We start from the raw sequence: 23,437 nt of genomic DNA, 5'->3' as shown, positions 1-23,437 counted from the left end.
TTTATATGTTTCATATTCCTTTCTATTGGTCAATATATATATGAGAGGTAAAACATTATTATTTTTAATCCCATGAATTGTATAAATTTGCGTAAATAAAGGTGGCGATTTAAATGTATCATCAGAAAACCAATGTTCGCATGAAGCTAAGAAGTCCAAATTTTTTCTTATTCCAAATATGATAACACGGTCAGGAACCTAGCACACATGATAAATAAATAAGCAATTATAATAAAGTGTTTCTTATCGGGCAGCTTATCGCAATAAAAATGAAAGATTTAGTTATATTTGTTCAAAAAATTTATAGAAAATCTTACCTGACCATCATGAAGTATGAAATCCTCCTTATCTGTAATCGAATATTCATGTGGGATTACCAGCTCAATAAGGCTGCTAGGATTCGGAGGTGCAAAACTGTTTTAACTCCGCGTTCGTTGAATTATACGTTTCATAAGATTCGGTGATGGTAGTGCCATTAATATGGAATCATTTAATTGAGATACGTGTTTCGCCACAATAAAGTTAGGAGTTTCCATAGTATTATTCAAAGCTTCATTCTTAATTGAATTGATTATTTTCTTGGTTTCCATTTCGATTGGATTTTCTGGATGATTGTGTATTTCTTTATTATCTTTTATCTTACCATTTTTTTTTGTAAGTCGTACGGGACATTTAAATATATCTTGATTAATGCATCCATAATAATTAGTATCTAAGACTACTTTATCCAGGCCGAACAAATAATTTTTAAAGGTTAAGATCTCCTTATTTTTGCTTGATAACATATTTTATAAGACTCCGAAATAAAGAGGAAAGAATGGCGAAAATATTTATAATTTATAACCAAAGGAATGGCACCAGCCAGACGAGAAAACTTTTTTTTTAAATTTTAGCAATATTTTTTTTTAAATAGTTATAATTTATCAAATATGTCATTAATTATTTGTTAATTTTTAGTGTAGCTATATTTTTTATATTTTAAAATTATTTAAGCTTCAATAAGAACTCATATCAAAATATTATATTTAAATTAATTGAGATTAATGCCGAGATATTATACTAAAATTTTTATCGCGCCCTTCCCCCTTCTCCAAATAAACAGAAAAGATAAAAAGATATCTATAAAGATCGTAAAATAATAAGATTAAAAAATATTTTAAATTGGGGAAATCCCTTATTTCACTTAGATGTAATTCATTTTTGAATTACCATTCAAAATTGACATTCCAAACAGTAATGTTGTAGACTTTATTCATCTACACTGTTTAAGAATAGTGACTACCAAAACCACGGTTGTGCATTTGACCGGTCAAATATGGTTAAAATCAAATAAATATTTTTTTATATTGAATATCATCATTTTCTTTAATATTTTTTAACCAATTTTCTTTTTGTCTAAATTATCAATCGATTTCTGTTTTAGTAAGATTGACACAAATCGACCAATTTCTTTCTGAAGAAGATCTAGGAATTGTTAGTAATGTCATTTCTCTTAATGGCCATGGTGGTCAAAGCTAATTCCACTGCTTGAGTTTGAAATCTGATTGTTTCTTATGGAAGTTACTGCTATCCCCATGATTTTCTATTAAACAAGCCGCTTTTATTTCTGAAATTTATGGAAATATTTTGATCACCACTTTGTATGCCTAATTCTTTTATTATATTACATACTTCATTAAATTCACTATGATTAAAATGCTCTCCTTAATATTAAGAACTCAATAAGCACCGTGATCACATTTCACATGTATTTATATCGTTTTTTCTTTTTCAAACATATTTTTATATTCAGATTTTATAGAATATTTGACTTGACCCGTCAAAATCTAGTCATTTGACCGGTCAATTGACTGACTTGTTAACCTTGGCCAAAATTGATTGATAAATATTAAGTCATCTAATAAACTCAATGATTAATATATTGATAAAGCTGAGTTCCTTGTGCGCGATTATTATAAAATAAGAAATTAGAAGGAAAGGATAGGATAGGATAACGAAAAAAGTGTATTTCAATAACAAATTTCATAAACCAGATCTAAGTTTATTAATCATTATATAAATTTTTTAAGGTTAAAAGAAAATTATAAACTATGTGAATTAAAAAAATATTCAAATAATATAATTATAAAAAAATGATTCAAAATAAATAATCATTATTAGCAATTATCACGATATTAAATTCTCTATAATATCTTCGCGATATATGTTTCGCGAAATAATTGTCTTCGCGATTAAAGTTTCGCGGTAATGTATTCGCTTTAAAGGTTTCGCTATAAAATTTTCGCGATTATTGATTCGCGATAAATGTTTCGCGGTAATGTATTCGCTTCAAATTTTTCGCTATAAAATTTTCGCGATTATTGATTCGCGGTAATGTATTCGCATTAAAGGTTTCGCGATGTTGTATTCGCGGTAATGTATTCGCTATAAAGGTTTCGCTATAAAAAATTAGCAATATTTGTTTCGCAATATTGCATTCGCGGAATAGTATTCGCTATTATGGATTCGCGATAAAAGTTTCTCTATAAAATTCATTCGCGTTAAAAGTTTCGCGAAAAAGTGTTTCGCGATAAAAGTTTCGCTGAATTGACATAGAACCGATTTTTAGGCTTAACCAATTTTTAGGCTTAGCCTTATTAGGCTTAGGCGTAGTTTTTAGCCTATTAATTGTAACATTTTGAAAAATTAGAATAAGAATTGGAAGATTATAATCGTTGTCAAATAAGAAAGGTTAGAAAAAAATGATACTAAATCTTTATTAAATAATAAGGTAAAAATATAATCAAACTAAATTAATTAAAAAAAATTAAAATAATCAAAAATTAAAATTAAAAATTATTTAAAGTTCGTAAAATCATGATCTCTATCTATACAAATATCCTCGAATATATATATACTTTTCTATAATTCATTTACATAATGCTTTACAAACAAACTGAAAAAAATCTTGAACTTTCTTTAATTTGAATAATCATTCTTTTTTATTCATCTTTCTTTAAATCATTTGCATTCGAAATTTAATTCTTTTTTCTTGAGTAGATTTGAATATCCTTCGGCTTTGTAATTTGGTTTAACAATTACAACACCCTTCCACTTAGATTAGTCCCACCATTCTGCGAGTAAGGCATGGTTCCCGATACATTCTTCTAGCTCTTTTAATTATATCTCGTTTTACTCCCACATTATCCTAGTCTTTGCTTGTTTCTAACGGTTTCTAGTAACTAATGACGGTAAACCACTGACGATAATTTGTCTGCGAGTAACGATGGTTTCCACGACTTCTTGTTCGATTTTTTATCTTATAATAAATTTTTGATAAGCAATTGGCTATAATTTGTCAACGATTAACGATAGCATCATGGTCTTCTTGTCAATATATCCACTTTGCCTTAAGATCTGTAACAACTTATATTTTTCCCCATTTACGTCAAAAAATTGTAAAAAAACTTTAAAAATAATGATTATGACAATTGTCACTTTTCAATGGTACATTTTCATTAAATTTTAATTTAGCATGTTTACAATCTATACTTTTACCCATTTACAACAAAAGAATTCAAAATAAACAACGATTATGGCAATTGTAACTTATCTATGGTACATCTTCACTGAAATTTTATTTAAACATGTTAGCAATATTTATTTTAGCCCATTTACGTCAAAAAAATTCAAAAAAGTTATAAAATAACGATTATGACAATTATCGCTTTTCTATGGTACATCTTCATGAAATTTTAATTTTACATGTTTACAATCTATATTTTTACCCATTTAACGTTAAAGAGTTTAAAAATAAGGATTATGATAATTGTCACTTATCTAGGGTACATCTTCACTGAAGTTTTATTTAAACATACTAGCAATACTTATTTTAACTCATTTTGGTTAATAAACTTTAAAAATAACGATTATGACTATTGTCACTTTTCAATGGTAGATCTTCATGAGATTTTAATTTAGCATGTTTGCAATCTAAATTTTTTTACCCATTTTTAACAAAAAAATTCAAAAAACTTTATAAACAACGATTATGATAATTGTAACTTATATCTATGGTACATCTTTACTGAAATTTTATTTTAACATGTAACAACTTATATTTTTGCCCATTTATGTCAAAAAATTGTAAAAAACTTCAAAAATAATGATTATGACAATTGTCGCTTTTATATGGTACATCCTAATTGAAATTATAATTTAACATGTTAAAAATACATATTTTTGCCCATTAGCGTTAAAAAAATCTAATATGTTTAAAAATACCGATTATGATAATTGCCATATTTCCAAGGAACATCTTCCTTGAATTTATAATTTAACATCTTTACAATACAAATTATATTTTTACCCTTTTGAGTAAAAAAATCTTAAAAATAACGAATATGACAATTGTCACATTAAAATATTATCCTTAAAAAGATCATAAAATAACATAAATAAGTTAAATATAAATATTTTAAGAAAAATTATTTAGAAAACCCACCTCTTTTAATATACTTAAGAAATAGATAATTTTACAAAAATGATAAAAAAAACTATAAAAGATTTCACCTAAAAATTGTATATTTATAATAAATTTCACAAAAGAATTCCTCATAAAAAGATATATTTACAAAGAAGATTTAAAATTTTTATCATAATATGTTCAAAAATCTTTTTGAACTTCAGGAAATATTTTTTACTTAAAATTTTGGGCGTGAAAATCACTAATAAATTGTAACAAAAATAATATTACAATAGTAGCATATCATTTTTTATTAAAAAAACATCAAATAATAAATAATATGTTGTTTTCTTTTAAATAAATGCATTCACAATATATTTATTGTTTAGTGGTGTTGCGCTCGTGATAATGACTTTGAGCAAACATATTCGCGATAAAAAATTCGCTGTAAAGTGTTCGCGTAAAATGTTTCGCTAAAATGCATTCGCTCTAATAAATTCGCGACAATGGCTTCGCGAAATTGTTTTCGCTATAAATGTTTCGCGATAAATAATTCGCTGTAAAGTGTTCGCGTAAAATGTTTCGCTAAAATATATTAGCTCTAATAAATTCGCGGTTAAGGTTTCGCGGAAATAAATTAGCGACAATGGCTTCGCGAAATTGTCCGCTATAATTGTTTCGCAGATATAAATTCACAGAATTGGTTTCGCGATTTTACCTTAGCTATAAAAACTTTTCGCGATAAACGACATTCGCGAAAAAGTGTTTCGCGATAAAAGTTTCGCTGAATTGACCTGATACGGTCTTATTGGGATACGGAATCATGTGGGATTTGGAATCCCAACGTAGGGATTCGAGATCTTGAATCCCCACTTTTTATTCGGAATTTTTTTTAAAAAATATTCCGAATCCCCATGTATATTTTTTAAAACTTTTAAATTATATTTTTTTCGTCCTTTTTTTGCCATCAGGCTGGCACCAGAAAATTTCATTTTTTAGAGATATTTTATTTTCTGTTTTTGTAAATTTATATAAAATAAAATCATAAATATTTTCACCTGAATATATATTTTTAAAAAATCCGAATTATAAAAAATTATTCATTGCAACTCATTTTGCAATTTCACAATAATGTTTTCCCATAGTTTGTGACAGAAAAGCTCCTAAATATTTTTAGCAGTTTAAATAAATAATTAATTAATTTTATGTACGTCAATTAATTTGAGGAGTATATGTGGTTACTATAAAAATAAATTATATATCTTTGTTGGGACTTAAAATCATTTAATTTTATAGTTTTATATAGATTAGAGGCAATAAATTTTGTTGAAATTCTAGCACACGTTCCTACCCATATTTTTTTTTGTTCACCTTCTAAATTTTTAGGACAGATATTAGTTCAATCTGTCCTATGAAATTATAATAACATGTGATCCCCCTCTTTCCCTAATCGTTAAAAATATAATCTTCATTTCCATATTATCAAGAAAAATCGCTATCTATATTTATTTATATTAAAATTATTTAGCTTTTACTGATTTTTTAAATAAAAAATAGATCGCCCTAAACTCAGCCTGGAAAATTTTTTTAAATCGTGAATATTGAAAATTTTTGGATATATTCTATCATGCGATATTGTTTCAATATTTTTAATCGTTGTATTAACACTAGGATGATTATTGTCATTATGATGAACCTTTAATATTGAATGAATATTGGATATTATAATAACTGTTTTTTTACAAAATAAAGATTCGTTTTCTAAGTATATAAGTATGAAAATACTTTAAATTTTAATTTTGACGGTATATTTTGAATAGATTTGTATTTGGGTGTTTTTAATGTGATTTTAAATAAATTATATTCTGTATTTGCTTGGTAAAGAAAATTGAGGCATTAAAAAAAAATTAAATTAAAATTAAAAATAAAATAATTGTATTAATATAAATTCACAAAGACAGAAATAAATTTTCAAAATGTTATTTAGAAATTTTATGAAAAAAAAATCACGCCCAATACGATTCTTAATTCATATTAAAAATAAATTTATGATAATTTATACATGAAAAAATAGTTATGCTAACAATACGGGAATAGTATTTCTAATATTTTAAAAAGGGCCCTTCTTTTATTTTTTAAATGATCGTGAGCGTTAAAACTTAATTTATTCACAAATAATTGGACAAAATAACTTTATTAGGTGATCACATGTTAATATCTATCCATTGGACAGATAGAACTAATATCTGTAAATTTAGAAGGGAATGTATTAAAAATTAAACAAAATAAAATAATGGGTAGGAACGTGTGCTGGAAGAATTTCATCACCATTTATTGCCTCTAATCTTTTAAGTTCCCAACAAAGATATATCAATCATAGATAATATAAGTTATTTTTATAGTAACCACATATACTCCTCTAATTAATTGATGTATATAAAATATATTAATTTTTTATTTAAGCTGTTAAAAATATTTAGGAGCTTCTCTGTCACAAACTATGGGGAAACATTATTGTGCAATTGCAAAATGAGTTGCAATAAATAACTTTTATAATTCGGATTTTTTAAAAATATATATTCAGGTGAAAATATTTATGATTTTATTATATTTAAATTTACAAAAACAGAAAATAAAATATCTCTAAAAAATGAAATTTTCTGGTGCCAGCCAGACGCCAAAAAAAGGAAGAAAAAATATAATTTAAAAGTTTAAAAAAAATATACATGGGGATTCAAGATCTCGAATCCCCACGTTGGGATTCCGAATCCCACATGATTCCGTATCCCAATACGACATATATATTAATATAATTTATTCCATTTAAAATTTTATAATGTATAAATGAAATTTTCTGCCTCCGCCGATAATTTTTGAATTGGCATCTTGGAATCGCCGAAAATATCTAGCGGTGCCCTACAGGTTATTGCATGTCTGAATTTTAAGATTTCATTAAACCATATAAGTAATTTATCATTTTTAATAGGGCTGTGCCGATATTAATCGGATCGGATCAGCACCGATATTTAACGTTTTCCAAAAATATCGGATCAGTCCGATACCTGTAAGAAACCGATTCGATCTTTTTACTTTTCTTTTTTTTTGTTATATTATATTATGTATATTTATTTTACATTATTATAATATTTTTTTATCTATTATAATAATTTTTTATTAATTATAGTCTTAATTGTAGAAATAAAAAATTAAATTAAATGCATAATTCGATTTTTTGCATAAAAAATATAGATTTCTTAATTACATTTGGCTCAAAGAGGAGTGGTGAAAAATCAGTATAAATATCGGTATCGGGTCGGGTTTGAACCAATATCGGACTGGATCGGTGAAAAATATGTGGATCGGCTCAGCCCTATTTTTCTACTTTCCCTAAATTATTTTTTTAAAAAAAGGAAAATGAATTATCCGTTGAAATTCCCATGGAATCGAGGTACATGTCGCTCCTTATAGGCTCAAATGGCAAGAAAATAAAAGAATTGCGCGATAGGTTTGCCGAAGAGGTAATTATAAGCCTCCCAGTCCGCAAAAATTCCCTCGCACAGAATGAGACAAATGGGAGTATGGAGGAACTCATCAAAATTAGGGGTTCCAAATCGGCGGTCCAGGAATGTGTTTCTCAGCTAGAAGAACTCAAGAAATTTTTTGTAAGTTTAGTGTCACATCGTTGCTTGAGTATTAGAGCGTAGTGTTTCACTTAAGCGCTATTTTCAAATTTTGAATTATGATTTAAAATAGGTATTATATATTATAAACTAATAAAAATTTTAAAATTTTGATTGGATTCTTATTTAAACCTAGGTTGTTTAATTCATCTTATTTGCCATATTTTTTACATTAGACTTTTATTTTTGATGTTATTTTTCCTTTATATTTCAAGGCTCAATTTTCATTTGTTGACGTGGTTTACTCACATAATTTTGCTCAGCTTGCACAAGCTTCCCAAAATCGCTACAAACGACATCTACGACAATCATACCCCACGCTCCATTTCACTTTCCCTACATCTGTTACCTTTGTATATGACGTTTTATATACTATATATGATTTTACAACATTTTGTAATATCGTCGGCCTAGAATTGGAGTGCTCCATATGCGCAAATGTTTTAAATGAGAAATCAACATTAAAGTTTAAAATCAAATATAGGAAAAGCTTATTGATCAATTTTGACAGCTATAACTTTAGCAAAAATTAATATTTTTTAATCTAGTTTTTATTTTTATATATATTGGGAATAAAAGTTATTATCCACTTCTAACTCAAAAATTTAGAAAATGTCGAGTGGAGCACTCTAATTCTAGACCGACGATATATTATTATACTTCATATAATATCGATTTCTGACGGACGATTTTTTTATTTGTGTACATTTTAAAATTTCAATAAAAATAAAATTTAAATAAATATTTTTACTTATTAAAACCCTATAAAGATTAACTACAAGATGGTATAAAATTTAAGTAATTAATATAAATAGGTTTTATAATTAAAAAATTAAATTAAATGGTAGTTCATAATTTTCTGAAAATTTTTTTATGATTAATAATCTACGCCCTCAAACGATATATTGAAATATTTAACATAATAAAACTGCTCAGTATATTTTTAAATCAGTTGATATTATTTATTTATAATATTTAAAATTTAATATTCTTGGTAAAACCTTACATAAAAAATATGCAATTTAATAATTGTATCTGCCAATGAAAATTACAATATAAAATTTTTCTTGTGCTTTATAGTTAATTCGTTGTATAACTACTAAATCTTCTGGAAGTCAATCTTCTTCAACTAACAAATCTAGATGAAGACCATATAAACAAGTTTTGAAAAGATCATGTCCTGTATTAGATATTTTAAAAAAGTCATCCTGGCAATAAGCACCTTGATTGATAGGAGTAATAGTAGATTATAAAAAAATATTTTTCGAAAAAGAAATTTATAAAATATAATATTTTATATATAAAAATATTTTATTATTTCCTAGCCTATCCTTTAACTTAGACAAGAAAAATCTCCACTATTAATTAAAATCCAGAAAGGGAATAAAGAGTTACAATGAACTCTTGTTAATAATATCACTAGTTACAATAATGGAATAAAGTAATCTTTTTTTCGATACATTTTTGAAGTGAAATATGGTATTGTTAACGATAATGTAATCCAAACCAAGAGAATTTCATCCAGGTTGTTTAAAATTAACTTTAAATATACAGAAATAATAATAATATAGGAATTTATTGGTCCAAGGGTGTTAAAAATTTTGCCTTAATTTCTCAGAGATACTTTCAGCATCTTAACCTAATTATTCTTGTCTTATTTCTTTATATGATATGATTTTCAGCAAGATGGGACACCATTTTTTATAAAGAATTTGACTAAAAATGGGTACCTAATAGAAGGATACTCTTTTAGAATGGCCATCATCGAATCTTTTAAACTATGGAATATGAAAAGATAATTAATAATATGCCCTACTACTAGACGGAATTTTTGAAGGGAATATCAATAAAATATATGGGGGAAACCACCTAATAATCCCCCCTCACCACCACCCGTTCCCAGATAATTGCTGGATAGATCTCTGAATCAAAAAATAAAATATTCTTATTCACATACATGCTTTTTATTCTTATAAAATAGAATAGATTTATTTATTTATAGTCACGTTCTTTGTTTTATTAGTATACCCGTTCCCAAATTGCTCGTTAGATCTATGAATCAAAAAATAAAATATTCTTATCCACATAAATGCTTTTTATTCTTATAAAATAGAATAGATTCATTTATATGGAAATTATTTACCTATAGTCACGTTCTTTGTTTTTATTAGTATGATATGATGATAGACTAATGAATTCATATAGATCTATAGACTCAAAAAAAATTATATAGCAGTGGCGTAACTACGGGGGTGGTTTTCGGGTTTGGACCCCTCCCAGAGCAAATTTTTTTTTGAGATTATACGTTCAAAAGACTTAAAAGTGATTTTATATGAATTATATTTTTCTGGTTTTGATGTTTGTGGAAGGATGCTATTGAAATTATTCTGGATAGTATTATTATAAAGTCATTGAGAATAATCTACTAAATTATAATAACATGATGCATTTAAAAAATATATTTATTATATATTATCGAAGATATAGTTATGATTTGTAAGGTAAACCCGGCCTAAGGCCGGGCAAAAGGGCCGAAGGCCCGTTAAAGGGGGTCTGGGAAGCGAAGCCCCCAGATTTTATATGTATGGACCCCCTCTAAGGAAAATTCCTAGCTACGCCACTGTTATAGAGGTATTTATCTTCTGTTAAAATACAAATTTTGGGACCAATATAAATATATTGCTATAATATCATTGGCCTAAAACTTAAAAGGCATGTGCATTAAAAGCTGCAATAATTTTTATCGTTTAGTCTTTTAAATACAGAGTTGTTAACCATACAAAATGCATTGAAATCGATACCGATACATATTCCTCTCATAATAAATTATCCAATTGGAGGTAATAACAGTGTATTATGCATACTATACCCTAATATTTTATAAAAATATCGGAATGATTTTTTTCCTCTTAAGTCATACAAATAGTGCCCACACTTAGACCTTGTAGAGCTCTAAATCTTATTTAAATATTTAAGGCCGAACCTAGCTTGGGCCTCATTTTTTTAAAAATCAATCCAGGCTCGAGCTTGTAAAATATTTAAAAAAATATAATAATATAATATGATGTTTTATCAAAATAAATAATTGGAATTTATTTGTGATAAGGACAAGACAATCTTCGTTTATTTTCATAAAAATGCTTTTGATTCATAATTTTTTAAATAAAAATTTTGGGCTGGGCTCGAACTTAAAATAAAAATTTGAGTAGGACCTAAGAATTTAAAAATATTTTTGGCCAGGCTCGAGCTTGAAAATTGCAAAAAATATTTTGAGCCAGGGCTTGTGTCAAAAAGAATTTCCACATATGATTTACATGGTTGCCTGAATTGTAACATACCAGTTAACGCTAAGGGTTAAATTATATTAAAAGTCAGGGTCGTCAACAGCATCATCGATCATTAAATTAACTTTTCATTCTATTCCTAAAAATAGCTCGAATTCCCAATATTTTAAAACCTTTCAACAGATGATGACCTCACAACTAACCCCATTGGCTATGGGTAAATCTCTCATATGGGATTATACTTGTGTTACCATTTTCCCCACAAATATCTAGCAATAGCCGAAACAAAAAAATAAGCAAATATAAAACATCGGATAACTTTATTTTTACTCCAATTGCCACACCCACTAGTGGAAATTTTGCCTCTACTTGGCCCCATATTATACGAATCCACACTTTGGAGGCCGGAGAATGCCTATGACAAAAAAATACAAATTGATATATTTAAATATAATTACTGCCCGTTTTGGTGGCTTGTTTGAATATAATTTTGTATTGTGTTTTTATAGGATATATTATAATTTTTAATTGTTAATATTATATTTGAAATATATGAATAAAAAATTTAACGTTAGAAATAAAATATTTTGAAATTTTATCATTATCATTGTTTTAAATTATGTGCAAAAATAAATTTTAGCTCTCCACTTTAAAAAAAACTTATAATAATGTATAAAAAAGGATATAATTTTTTTTTTAAAATAATTAATAACAAATACCTAAAAAATAAAAGAATTTTAAAAAATTAGAACACTTTTTGTACTACTATGACTATCAAAGGCTTTGATGGATATACTATTAATAAAAAATTTTATCATCTTATATTTTAATCTTTATAGAATTTTAATAAAAAAATATTTCTTGTGTTATATGCTATTTTTGATAATTTTAAAATGCATATAAATAAAAATTTCTTAGTCACTTATTATATATGGGCGTAGTATATAACGGTTTAATAGATAATGAGAATGGAATTCAGTTTAGAAATGTGCCTAATCTAATTCAAGCTGAATTTTTCTTTTTACCATTATTTTTTATTTATAATTACTATATATAATATAAGAGATCTGCCGGCTCGGAGCTATTGTGACATAGGTGGTTGGTTTAAGAGATACCGTCTAATAAATCTGAATTTAGCATTTTTTGGATCTTTTTTTGCCACATATGATTATAATATATCAAAGAAAAATAGTTGATTTTGAAAATCGTCTATAGGCTAGTTGGTGAATGCTTATATAACTTACCGTATAGATTTTTGAATCAAAGAACATCTGGATCGGAATTAACGTAGATTGCAAAATAGATTTTCATCACCTCTATCTTCAATCAATCCTTAAAAAATTGCCTTCAAGATTGACTGTCGAAAGCTTTTAATACCATTTATTGCATTTTTCATAAATATCTCTTCCTATCTACCTTTTATATTTTTAAAATTCGGCTAAAGATGTGTTATCAGAACAGCTCAACAAAACATTGTTTTACATGGTATCCTCAAAAGTTTTATTTATTTAAGAGTGAGATTTTGCTATCTTCTTTAAAGTTGCTCATATCCCCAATGTCCACGGATTTTTACCCTTGCTTTTTGTTAATTTGTACATTACATTATCTTACTCTTTCAAGTCCAATTTCTTTACCATCTCGTTATACGCCGTTTTTTGCCATCGCTACTATTTTCTTTATTACCCTTACACTAAACTTTTTTATGTTTGGGCTTAAAAGATGTATTATACCTTCTTCATATTTTCTTTTCGCCGATACAATTTTGTTCTTGCACCACCAGATCTCCTTCGTCGCCTTGACTCCTTTCCGGTACTACCTTTCATTCCTGATGCCATCTTGCTCCAGGTACTGTTGCTCAATTTCCCATACCCTTCCTGATGTTTAATTGAGGTTCGCTAACGTCTCATCCTTTAACCGGTAAATCTTATCCGGGGATTGCCTTCGCTTTTGCGGGAACTACAGCTCTAGCGACTCGCCCCCCCGGTATAACCCAATCCTTGATCCTTCAAATATCATTCCTTCTGGTCAGAAGATTATCAACTTGACTTCGATGAAACCCAAACCCACTCTTACATGTTATTAAGTTTTCCGCCCTTTTTTGGAAAAGCGTGGTGATCACTGCCATGTCGTACGCCTAAGCTAGTTATAACAGTTTTTCTACTATCTTATTTCTAACCCCGTAGCCATTCCCTCCATAATATAGTTTAAACTGTTACCTCTCATCGACCACATACCCATTTGAACAGCCAATCTGCGGAGGGTAAGCACCTATAGTGTAAGAACTTCCGTCATCAACGAGCTTGACCCATATTAGACCATCCGAGCACCTCTTGACTTCGAGCACTTTGTCTTTGAGTTTTTATAATACCCACTTCTTGCCGTCCTATTTTTGTACAACTTATACTCATCTCCAAGCTCTTTCGCCTTGGTTCCCTTTCATCTCTTGTAGGCATACGTTAACACACTTTCTCTTATTTTTTATGTTCCCTAACTCGATACTCTTGCTCAACAACATTCCAACTAATCCCCTGCAATTTCTCACAGTTAACTTCTTTGACTGCATTCGTGTGAGTGGTAGCCCTAATAATTCATTTTTGCAATTTCTCACAGTTAACTTCTTTGACTGCATTCGTGTGAGTGGTAGCCCTAATAATTCATTTTTTTTGCTATGTACGTACGAACGCACTGCGCATCGCTTTTCTTGTTTGAAATAATTATATAAGACTTGTCATTTTTGGTGAAATTTTTACTGCTTGAGTCTACCCTGATCTAAACCCTCCTTTCTCAACCAGGCCTAGCCATCACAGTTATCACAAATACTAGTCTTCTAAAAAAAATTGGAATTCCAAGTTTTTTTACATGGCGAAAATGGTAAAAACGCTAAAAACAAAGATTATTATAATAAAGAATACAACTAAATATTTTAATTTTTATTGGTAAGAAAATATTTAAAGATAAATTACAACGCCATAAATATTTTTCATACATCCAAACCTCATAATTTTTCTAATATGAAAATTGATATGTTGTATTCCATATCAAATCAACTGAAGATTCAACCCGACTCCCTTCTACTTTTAAAATTTGCAGTTGCTAAGGAGCGGATCTCCTGGAACGCCGCTACACTTTTTCACCTGGAGTGCTCCTCCTAAAAATTAGTTGGAGCGGGAGATAGCATCTTTTAGGGCTGGAGTGGAGGAACGTCGCTCCGCCGCTCTTTTAAATTTAATGTTTAAATTATTTTTTAAATATTATTAAATCATTCACGAATCTAATCCTGACATTCATATCACTAATTCCTTCATTGACCAATTCCTTGGCCTTCCCAAACCTCGCCTGATCTCCAGAATTCCAAGAGGTGACAGACAAGTTGTTTCTTTCAATTATGCCCAATGCATTGATAGGCTATTAAAGAACTTCTCTTCTAAGGATGTGTGGTCAGCCTTCCTTTTATTTGGTCACAAATCTTTCCAAATTCCTGCTGCGAATGGTAATTCTTTCACTAGGAATATTAAACTAGCATCTTCTAATGCTAATTATGAACCACATAATATCATAACTCATACCTGCAACAAAAAACCGAACCATTTAAAATTTAAGGTGAAGCTAATCGATAACAAAATAAACAATTTGGACATAAATGGTGCTCTCAGAATATGTAGCTCCTTTGACACACTTGCTCCAGTGGACGCAGTGTCATACCAAAGACTACTAGACAAGCATCCCCAGACACTGGAAGCTATAATGATTAATGAAACCAAGAACCACCCTTCTCCAATTTTCACTTCGGAAGAAGTATATAAATCAGTGAGATTTTTTCAGAAGGACGCGGCTCCTGGATGAAGTTATCAAACCTTTATATCTTCAAAATTTAACTACTATCATCCTCAACAGTCAAACCTCTTTATTGGATAAAATAACTCAATTATGCAACAAGGTCATTAATGGTGAGGTCCCAGATTTTGCAAGGGCCCTCTTTTTTGGAGCCAAACTTGTCGCCCTGAGAAAAAAGAATGGTGATATTAGGCCTCTTGCTGTTGGTGCTTTATACAGGAGATTATATTCAAAGTTAATAGCTAGCAGAATTTCTGCACAAGTATCTAATATACTTCTTCCTCTTCAATTTTGGGTTGGTTTGGTACGAGCTCAGGCTGCTGAAGTAGCTGTACATATAACGCGTATCTATGCTCAAAATACTACAACTGCTTTACATTAAAAATCGATTTTACAAATGCTTACAATAGCATACACAGAAAAGTAATAATTTCACAATTTATAAAACATTTCCCAATTTTTACAAACTATATCCTCTCATCTTATAAGAAACCATCACATTTGGTATTTGGCCATCATATCATAACCTCTTCTGAAGGATTTCAGCAAGGTGATTCCCTAGGCTCCATATTATTTTGTCTTGGTATCCATGATTTGATTACTAAAATAAACAATGACTGCACGCTACCCTTACACTTATGGTATATTGGTGATGGGGTCATCTCTGGCGAATCTGCAGAGGTGGTATAGGCTATCAATATTATTAAGACTTCTACTGACAGCTTCGGACTTGCAATTAATCAAATCAAAACTGAGTACTGCGATATTAATACAATTCCGCAAAACTTTTTTGGTTTTAAGCATGTCCCCTTGAAAAATCTATCGCATTTGGGCTCTCCCATTGGTGAGGAGTCAGTGAATTTTTTTTTAGCGATATGGACGATATCTTTGAAAATTTAAAACGCATTCTTCCTTGTCTTTCGGCTCACAAGGCCTTTTTTTTATTCGAAATTTCTTCAACATTCCTAAAATCCTTTATGCCCTACGATCGAGCCCATTATTTTTAGAGAGGGAACATTTCGTGAGATTCGAAACCAGAATAAAAGTCATTCTTAGCGACTGCATAAATATCAAATTTACAGACATAGCTTGGCATCAAGCCACACTTCCTTCCAAACATGGCGGCCTTGGTATAAGATCCCCATTGTCGATCTCAATATGTGCTTTCATTGCTAGCCACCTTCAGGCATGTATATTAATTGACCAACATCTGTCGGTTCACTGTCCTTTTTTGAATACAGCTAAGAGAGAATGGGCAAAATCCGTCACAACCTCAACCCTATTTACGATCTCTGTAAAGCAGAAGGATTGGGATTTACCACTTGTGAAAAACTCCGTATTACCTTATTTCGAGTCTCTCACCACTGGCTAGATCCACATTTATTGAACTTATCAAAGATCCGGGGATATGAATTTTTAGATGTTTTTCCATCTACCAATTTCAAACTCGAATTGGACCAATGAGCTCAGCTATGCTCTATGTATCAGGCTCAACATTCCCTTTTCATTACTATATAAATGCAGCAAATGTCATATTGTTGATAACAATATGGCGCTGCATCCTTTACATTGCAATCGTAATCCCGGTCGGCAAACTCGACACTTGAAATGCAATCAAATCATATCTCTTGCACTTAGGTCAGCTGGTTTTCCTACCTCAATGGAGCCTTCTGGCTTATTTTCCGATAGTAGGCGTCCTGATGGGGTCACACGTATCCCATGGTCTCAAAGAAAGTTTCTAATATGGGATTTCTCTTGTCTGGACACTAACTCCCCCTTTAATTTTAACAAGGACGCTCTGAACAGAGCTCAAAATTTTAAGATCGGCAAATACAGCGCTGATTCCACAAATTACATATTCATACCCATCATTTGCTCCACCTTAACTACATATGGTGATTTGGCTAAAAAAAATTTTAAAGACGTTGGCCGCCTAATCAAAAAAAATTTTGGGGAGCCTCGCAATACTTAAGGCAGAAAATCGCAATAGCCATTCTTAAGGCTAATTATGTTCGTTTTATTAATTCGATCTCTCCTGATGATTAGGTGAAGGAGTTTTTGAATAATTTTGCTGTTATCGCTTTTATTTATTTAATTACATTTGATCTATGACTCAATATTGTCCTTTTGTTATACGATTTTTTTTTTCCGTAATCGTTTACTAATTATACTAATTATATATTTTTCATTTTATAAGAGATCCTAAAGTAAAGATTATTTTTAATTTTTATTTGTTAATTAAAATTCAATAAAAATAAAATGTATTTAAATTTATGCAATATTAAATGAGCCGAGTTTTATATTGGTTTTTTTCATCTTATCAGTTAAAATATTAAACATCAAGATTTTCTTTCTTTTTATATTGGAAAATCTTGTAAGTCATATTAATATTTAATATATGATAAAAAATAGTTTTTGATATTATGGATCCAGACATCATAAAAGAAGAAATCGAATTAAAAAATTAATTATCTAATTAAATAACTTTATTGCATATTTTGAAATGTTTATAATGATGAAAATATCATTGCGGCTATCTATCTTGCATTCAAATTAGGAATTGATAAAAAATGCCCAAAATTTGGAACTAAAATACAAATTAATTATTTTTTAAGAAAACAAATTCCTTATGCAAAAATAGCTACTAGTTCACGGGAACCGTGCAATGGGATTCCATGAAATTGATCATCAGGAAGATAATATATTGGGCAAATATAAATAATGATTTCAAAATTACTATTTTTGATAAATTTCCTGAATTAAAAAGTATTTTTTTAAATTACCCCGCTTCCCTCTAGTGCTCCTGTTGAGCTCCTGTTTAGTGTTGCTAAACAGGTTTTAGGTGAGATGCATGGGTTTGTTCAAATTTAGAAATTTTATTACTTATAAAAGCTAATAAAGGATTATAAATATTTTGATATATCATTTAATATAACTAAAACTTTTTTAATAAAAAAATAAGATTTTGTTTTAGTACTCTCTAAATAAAATGAAAATCAAAGGAGCGGCTATGGAGTGCCACTCCATTATTTGGAGCGGGAGCTAGCTTCTTTTAAAAATTTAGCAGCGGGAGTTAGCTACTTTTAAAAAGGAGCGTTAATAACTCTGAAAATCTATGATGGTAATATATACACTAACTAGTAAAAATATAAAATTTGATATCCCAACTCAGCTTACTTCCTGACAAACACGAAAATTCCAAAATAACTATATTTAATTTAAAATATCTCAAATATATAAGCTAAAATAATAATTTGAAATTTATTATATACATCTATAATAGCCCTTTAATATGATATAAAATATATTATATTGAAAATAATTACCAAAACTCGGAAATAGCTATAAAAAAACTGATATTTTTCTTTCTAATTTTTTTTATAGACAACACACTTCCTTATATTTGTGCATAATCCTATACTGGTCCAAGAGTTTTCGCATTTTAAATATTGGTTTTATGGCTAAAATTGTTATAAATATCATTTATATTTAAAATATGCAGTAATTTTTTAAAATATTCTAAATCAAAAGAAAGCTTATATTTAAAAATATAAAAAATAGATAGGTAGACATTAGAGATCTCTGGATCGGGCCTAGTATTTAAAAAAAAATCAGACCGGGTCGGCCTTAAATTTTGAAATAAAATAAATATAATTTATTTTTGCAAGAAACAAATAGCTAATAAATATTTTTATTTGTTTATAGTATCATAAACTCAATCTTATTCAGGGTAGTGCAAAATTAGAAAAATAATATTAACCTATATCTAAATGGACAAATAATTTATATTTCAGATCGGGCTTTTTATGACAAATAAAAAAAAATCGTTTAGGGTCGGGCCTAAATATTTTTTATAAAATTATCAGGTTGGGCTTGAAAAGGCCCGATACAGATCACGAATAGACATTGTGTCTTAATTTTATTTTAGAAAAAAAAAATATTAATAAATTTGTTTAATATCGGTTACAGCACATTACTGGAATTGAAATAACTTCTTTTTTTTGTAGACATTTTATTTATTTTTTTGAGAAATAAATTATGTTTATTAATTATATAAACTTATGACAGTTGTTAAAGTTATTATATAAATTCGATAATGAATACGTAATTTAATTTCGTAGAAGGATATATAAAATTTACAATAAAAATGACGACTGTTGCTGTTGTAATTAATTTCCAATATAGTTTTAAATAAAATAAAATTTTTAAGATTAAATTTTGAGAGATTTATTTTGACAAATATGAGATTTATTATAACGAACCAAAATTTTCAAAATAATATTTATAATGAAAATACATTTCTGACGGTGACAAAAATTTAATTATCCGACAATGAATAATAAACTTCATCGTTCACTTAACAAAATTGCCAGGTCAAAAATTGAAAAAGAGTTTTTTTTGTTGGGGGTCCATCCTTAGGTGTGGTAAAGAGATTATTGGGTGTTGACTTACCTTTTATTCTCATAGTTGTGACTTTATTACTCTTTACAAAATCATTATTATTTATTCCTTATGGTGCTTCATAATTAAGACGTTTTGCTTTTTTATAATAATGTAGTACAATTTGGTAAACGTTTTTTGCGACTTTTTTAATATTTAAAAAAACGCATTTTTATTATTTTATTCTTAAATATATTGATCACTTAAAAAAAAAATTACTACATATTTGGTATAATATAGGATTTAAGCCATCCAAATTATCTTTAAAGTGCTATAACTCTTAACCCGAATTTATGAAAATATTAAGGAGTATAATGTTTATTCTAACATAATTTGGAAGAAAAAAATATATCAGTTTTCATTTTTAATAATACAGAGTAAGTTATTCTATTTATAACAAAATATTAAGAAAATGAAACAATGTGTGTTTTTATTTTTGCGTATTAAAAATAAATGACGATCCACTATATAATATATAACAAAGCAGATTAAAAATTACATTATAATTTTAAAAAATTGGATATCTTAATTTCCCTTTTTTCTTTATTACCATTTTCTACATATTCCCTTAAAATATATTTCAATATAAATTATATTTTTATAAATTTACCTTAATTCATTGGTTGTACTCGATAACTAATCGCCAAATATTTATATGCATCTAATTATAATAATTTGGAAAGTCATAAGGAATAGTTAATTCATTAAGAATTGATGTTACATTATAAACGATTTCGTGTCCTGTATTTGGTCGTGGATTGATCGACCGATATTTGTTTTTTAATACCTTAAAGAAATTTTCTATCTAGTTAAGCTGCAGCAAATAGGTTGTAAATATTCTATTCACTCTTTGATGCTATCAATGAGATGGCTTTTATGAATCAACGCATTGTCCTAACAATAACCGCAATGATATTAATAAGTCTACCATATAATCTCTAAATAATAGACTATTATAAGGTCCCTCGATGATGCGATAAAGTATCTCACCTTCGATTCCAATAGAACATAATATACTTATATTTTTACCCTTAGATGTTAGGACTTTCGCGATTGGCGTAACGTTATATGGTACCCAGACATAAACAGGTACAACATGTAAATTTTTGCCTGTCTCGTCTAAGAGAAATATTCTTTCTTTGGTTTTATTCACTATTTTTATACTATAAATTTGGCTTATATTGATAGCGCCCGGCGTGTTTCTCTAACAGGTTCTTTTCCTGCACATTTGGGCCATCCTATTTTTTAAATATATTTTCATATAGTTCCTTCGTTTTTAGGAAATCCCGAAGATAAATATTCTATAATATCTTTAATAGTGAATATATTGTTAGCCATTAGAAAATCCATAATTTTTCTTTCTGTTTTGAAGGTGTCTTTTTTTTCTACCTCTCTTTCTTCTTCTTCGTTTTGTGGCGATTTCCAGGTTTATCCAGGTAGGCCAGTTTTCCCTCTGACACTTCTTTTCCATTTATATTTGTAAGATTTATGCTTCGTATATCCGCCGATATCACATTTGTCCATATCATCTTAGGGTTTCCTCTAGGCTTTGACCCTCCTATTTCCATCAAGGTGCAACTCTTTACCCAGTCATATGTTCCACATACCCAAACCATCTTAGTCTAATTCGTCACATTACCACTTCAATCATATCTATACTCAAACTTGCTCGCAATTCCTTGCTAGTTTTTTTCTCTCTCAGAGATACCCCACAATCTAATCATCCTCATCTCTGTTCTTTCTAATTTGGCTTTGTGAGTCGCTTTCATTGCTCATGTTTCGCCGCCATAAACTACACAACTCCTCACACAGCTTACGTATAATTTCCCCTTTAACTTCAGAGAGACTTTTTTATTTGTTTCTGAACTTCTTCCATGCTTGTTTGACCCTTGCAACAATGGCAGAATCTACACCACATGCGTTTAACATATCCACCCAATAACAAAACTTATCCACTTTTATTAGGGTTAACCCATTGCCAATATCCAAACAAACATTTTATACGTTATCATTATTATGTATCCCTTTCATACATGTTCTACAAATAAATGGTTTCTTGCTAACATCAAACTCCCCCTTTTCCCGCTACATCTATTATATACCCATTTCTAGCATCTGATGCATTGGATTGAATTTCTAGCAACTCCTTTCCCACATACAGGACACTTACCAGATTCCTCCATCTTTAGATTTTCTCCAATCATCATCTTTGTCTTGCTACATTCATTTTCAGGCTCTTTGCTTCCATAGCCATCTTCCATTTTCTAATTTTATCCCACAATTCTTCCTCACTGTTTACCATTTAAGGTCATCTGCATATAATAGTTCCCAGGGAAGTCTTTCACGCATTTCTCTATACACCATATCCATTACTAAGATAAATAATAATGTTGTTAAACTGCTCGTTTTGAGCCGATTTTTAAAAACAGCTAACTCAATATTTTTGCGAGAAAATATTGACTTTCTCGAAATTTCATGTCTAGACCTTTGCTCCTGAGCAAAATTTTCAGACTTGCGTAATATTTTTCTGGATAAAAAACTAAGCTAACCGTTTTTAAAAATCGGCTCAAAACGAGCTGTTTAACAACACTAATAAATAATAATAAACTCAGCACGGATCCTTGATGAAGTCATACCTTCACTTCAAAGCTTTCACTATCTCCATCATCTCTTCGTACTGCTGTTTGTGCTCTCACATACATTGGCGTCACTGCCATAACTAACCATTCTTCCACTCCTGATTTTCTCAAGGCCCATCTAGTAATCTCGCGCGGCACCCTGTCAAATGCTTTCTCCAAATCAACAAACGCATAATACAGTTTCTTTTCCTTCGCAAGATACTTCTCCTGCTTGCCTTTCCCCGATGTAAAACCAAACTGCATTTCATCAATTTTAGCATCCCTTATCTGTTTCTCTAACACCCTCTTAAATACCTTCATTACATGTTCCAACGGTTTAATGGCTCTATAAGACCCGCAATCTAAAGGATCCATTTCCCCTTGTATACTGGGATAGTTATACTTCTTCGCCAGTCCTCGAGTTCCTTCTATGACAATTTGATTGGCTAAATTCATTAACCATTTAATCTCTAAGTCATCAGAACCTTTAAACATCTCTGATACCACCCTCATTAAACTCGATGCGTTCCCTTTTTCCATCTTTTTCACTGCTCTCTTTATTTCTTCCTTGACAAATTTACACCCTGGACCTTCTACCTTTGCTCAACTAACATTATTTATTTTTTTCTTCATTCAAAAGTCTTTCCATGTAGATCTTCCAGATGTTTTTAATATCACTACTATCAATCACCATTTTTCCTTCGATATTTTTCAAACATTTAACACTTACCACATCCTGCCTCTTTTTTGCCTTCTGCTTTGTCATTCGAACCACATTTCCCATTCCTTCAGCTCATCTTTAGCAAACTCTGCCTTTTTTCTTCTTGCACCTTTGCTATTAATATTTTAGCATTTTTCGCCATCTTGTAAATATCGTTATCACTATTTTCTTTACTATTATACTATTCTTTGAAGCACCGCCGTTTCTCATTTACAAATTTTGCTATCTCCTTTTCCATCACCAAGTCTCCTTATGTCTAGGCGGCCCTTTTTATTTTCTTTTTTATTATACCATTCTTTGAAGCATCTCCGTTTCTCATTTACAGCTTTCGCTATCTCCGTGTTCCATCACCAAGTCTCCTTATGTCTAAGCGGTCCTTTTGTCCATCCACATACCTCCTCAGTTGTCATCACCCA

At 29.3% G+C, this 23,437-nt stretch overlaps 1 protein-coding gene across 1 annotated transcript in view; it reads left to right on the top strand.

Moving 5' to 3' along the window:
• LOC135927516 (vigilin-like) overlaps positions 1-23,437 on the top strand; it is a 108,192-nt gene that overhangs the window by 29,896 nt on the left and 54,859 nt on the right. The window contains exons 10-11 of the mRNA XM_065463544.1: positions 7,855-8,106; positions 8,340-8,486. Coding sequence (XP_065319616.1) covers positions 7,855-8,106; positions 8,340-8,486 — 399 coding nt within the window. The remainder of the gene's footprint in view (positions 1-7,854; positions 8,107-8,339; positions 8,487-23,437) is intronic.

This window comes from Gordionus sp. m RMFG-2023, chromosome 1 (assembly GCF_954871325.1).
Source record: "Gordionus sp. m RMFG-2023 chromosome 1, tfGorSpeb1-WG-v2, whole genome shotgun sequence".
In the NCBI taxonomy this organism is placed as follows: Eukaryota; Metazoa; Nematomorpha; class Gordioida; order Chordodea; family Parachordodidae; genus Gordionus; species Gordionus sp. m RMFG-2023.
Note: the sequence above shows the minus strand (reverse complement) of the source record. Positions and strands in the feature narration are given on the sequence as shown.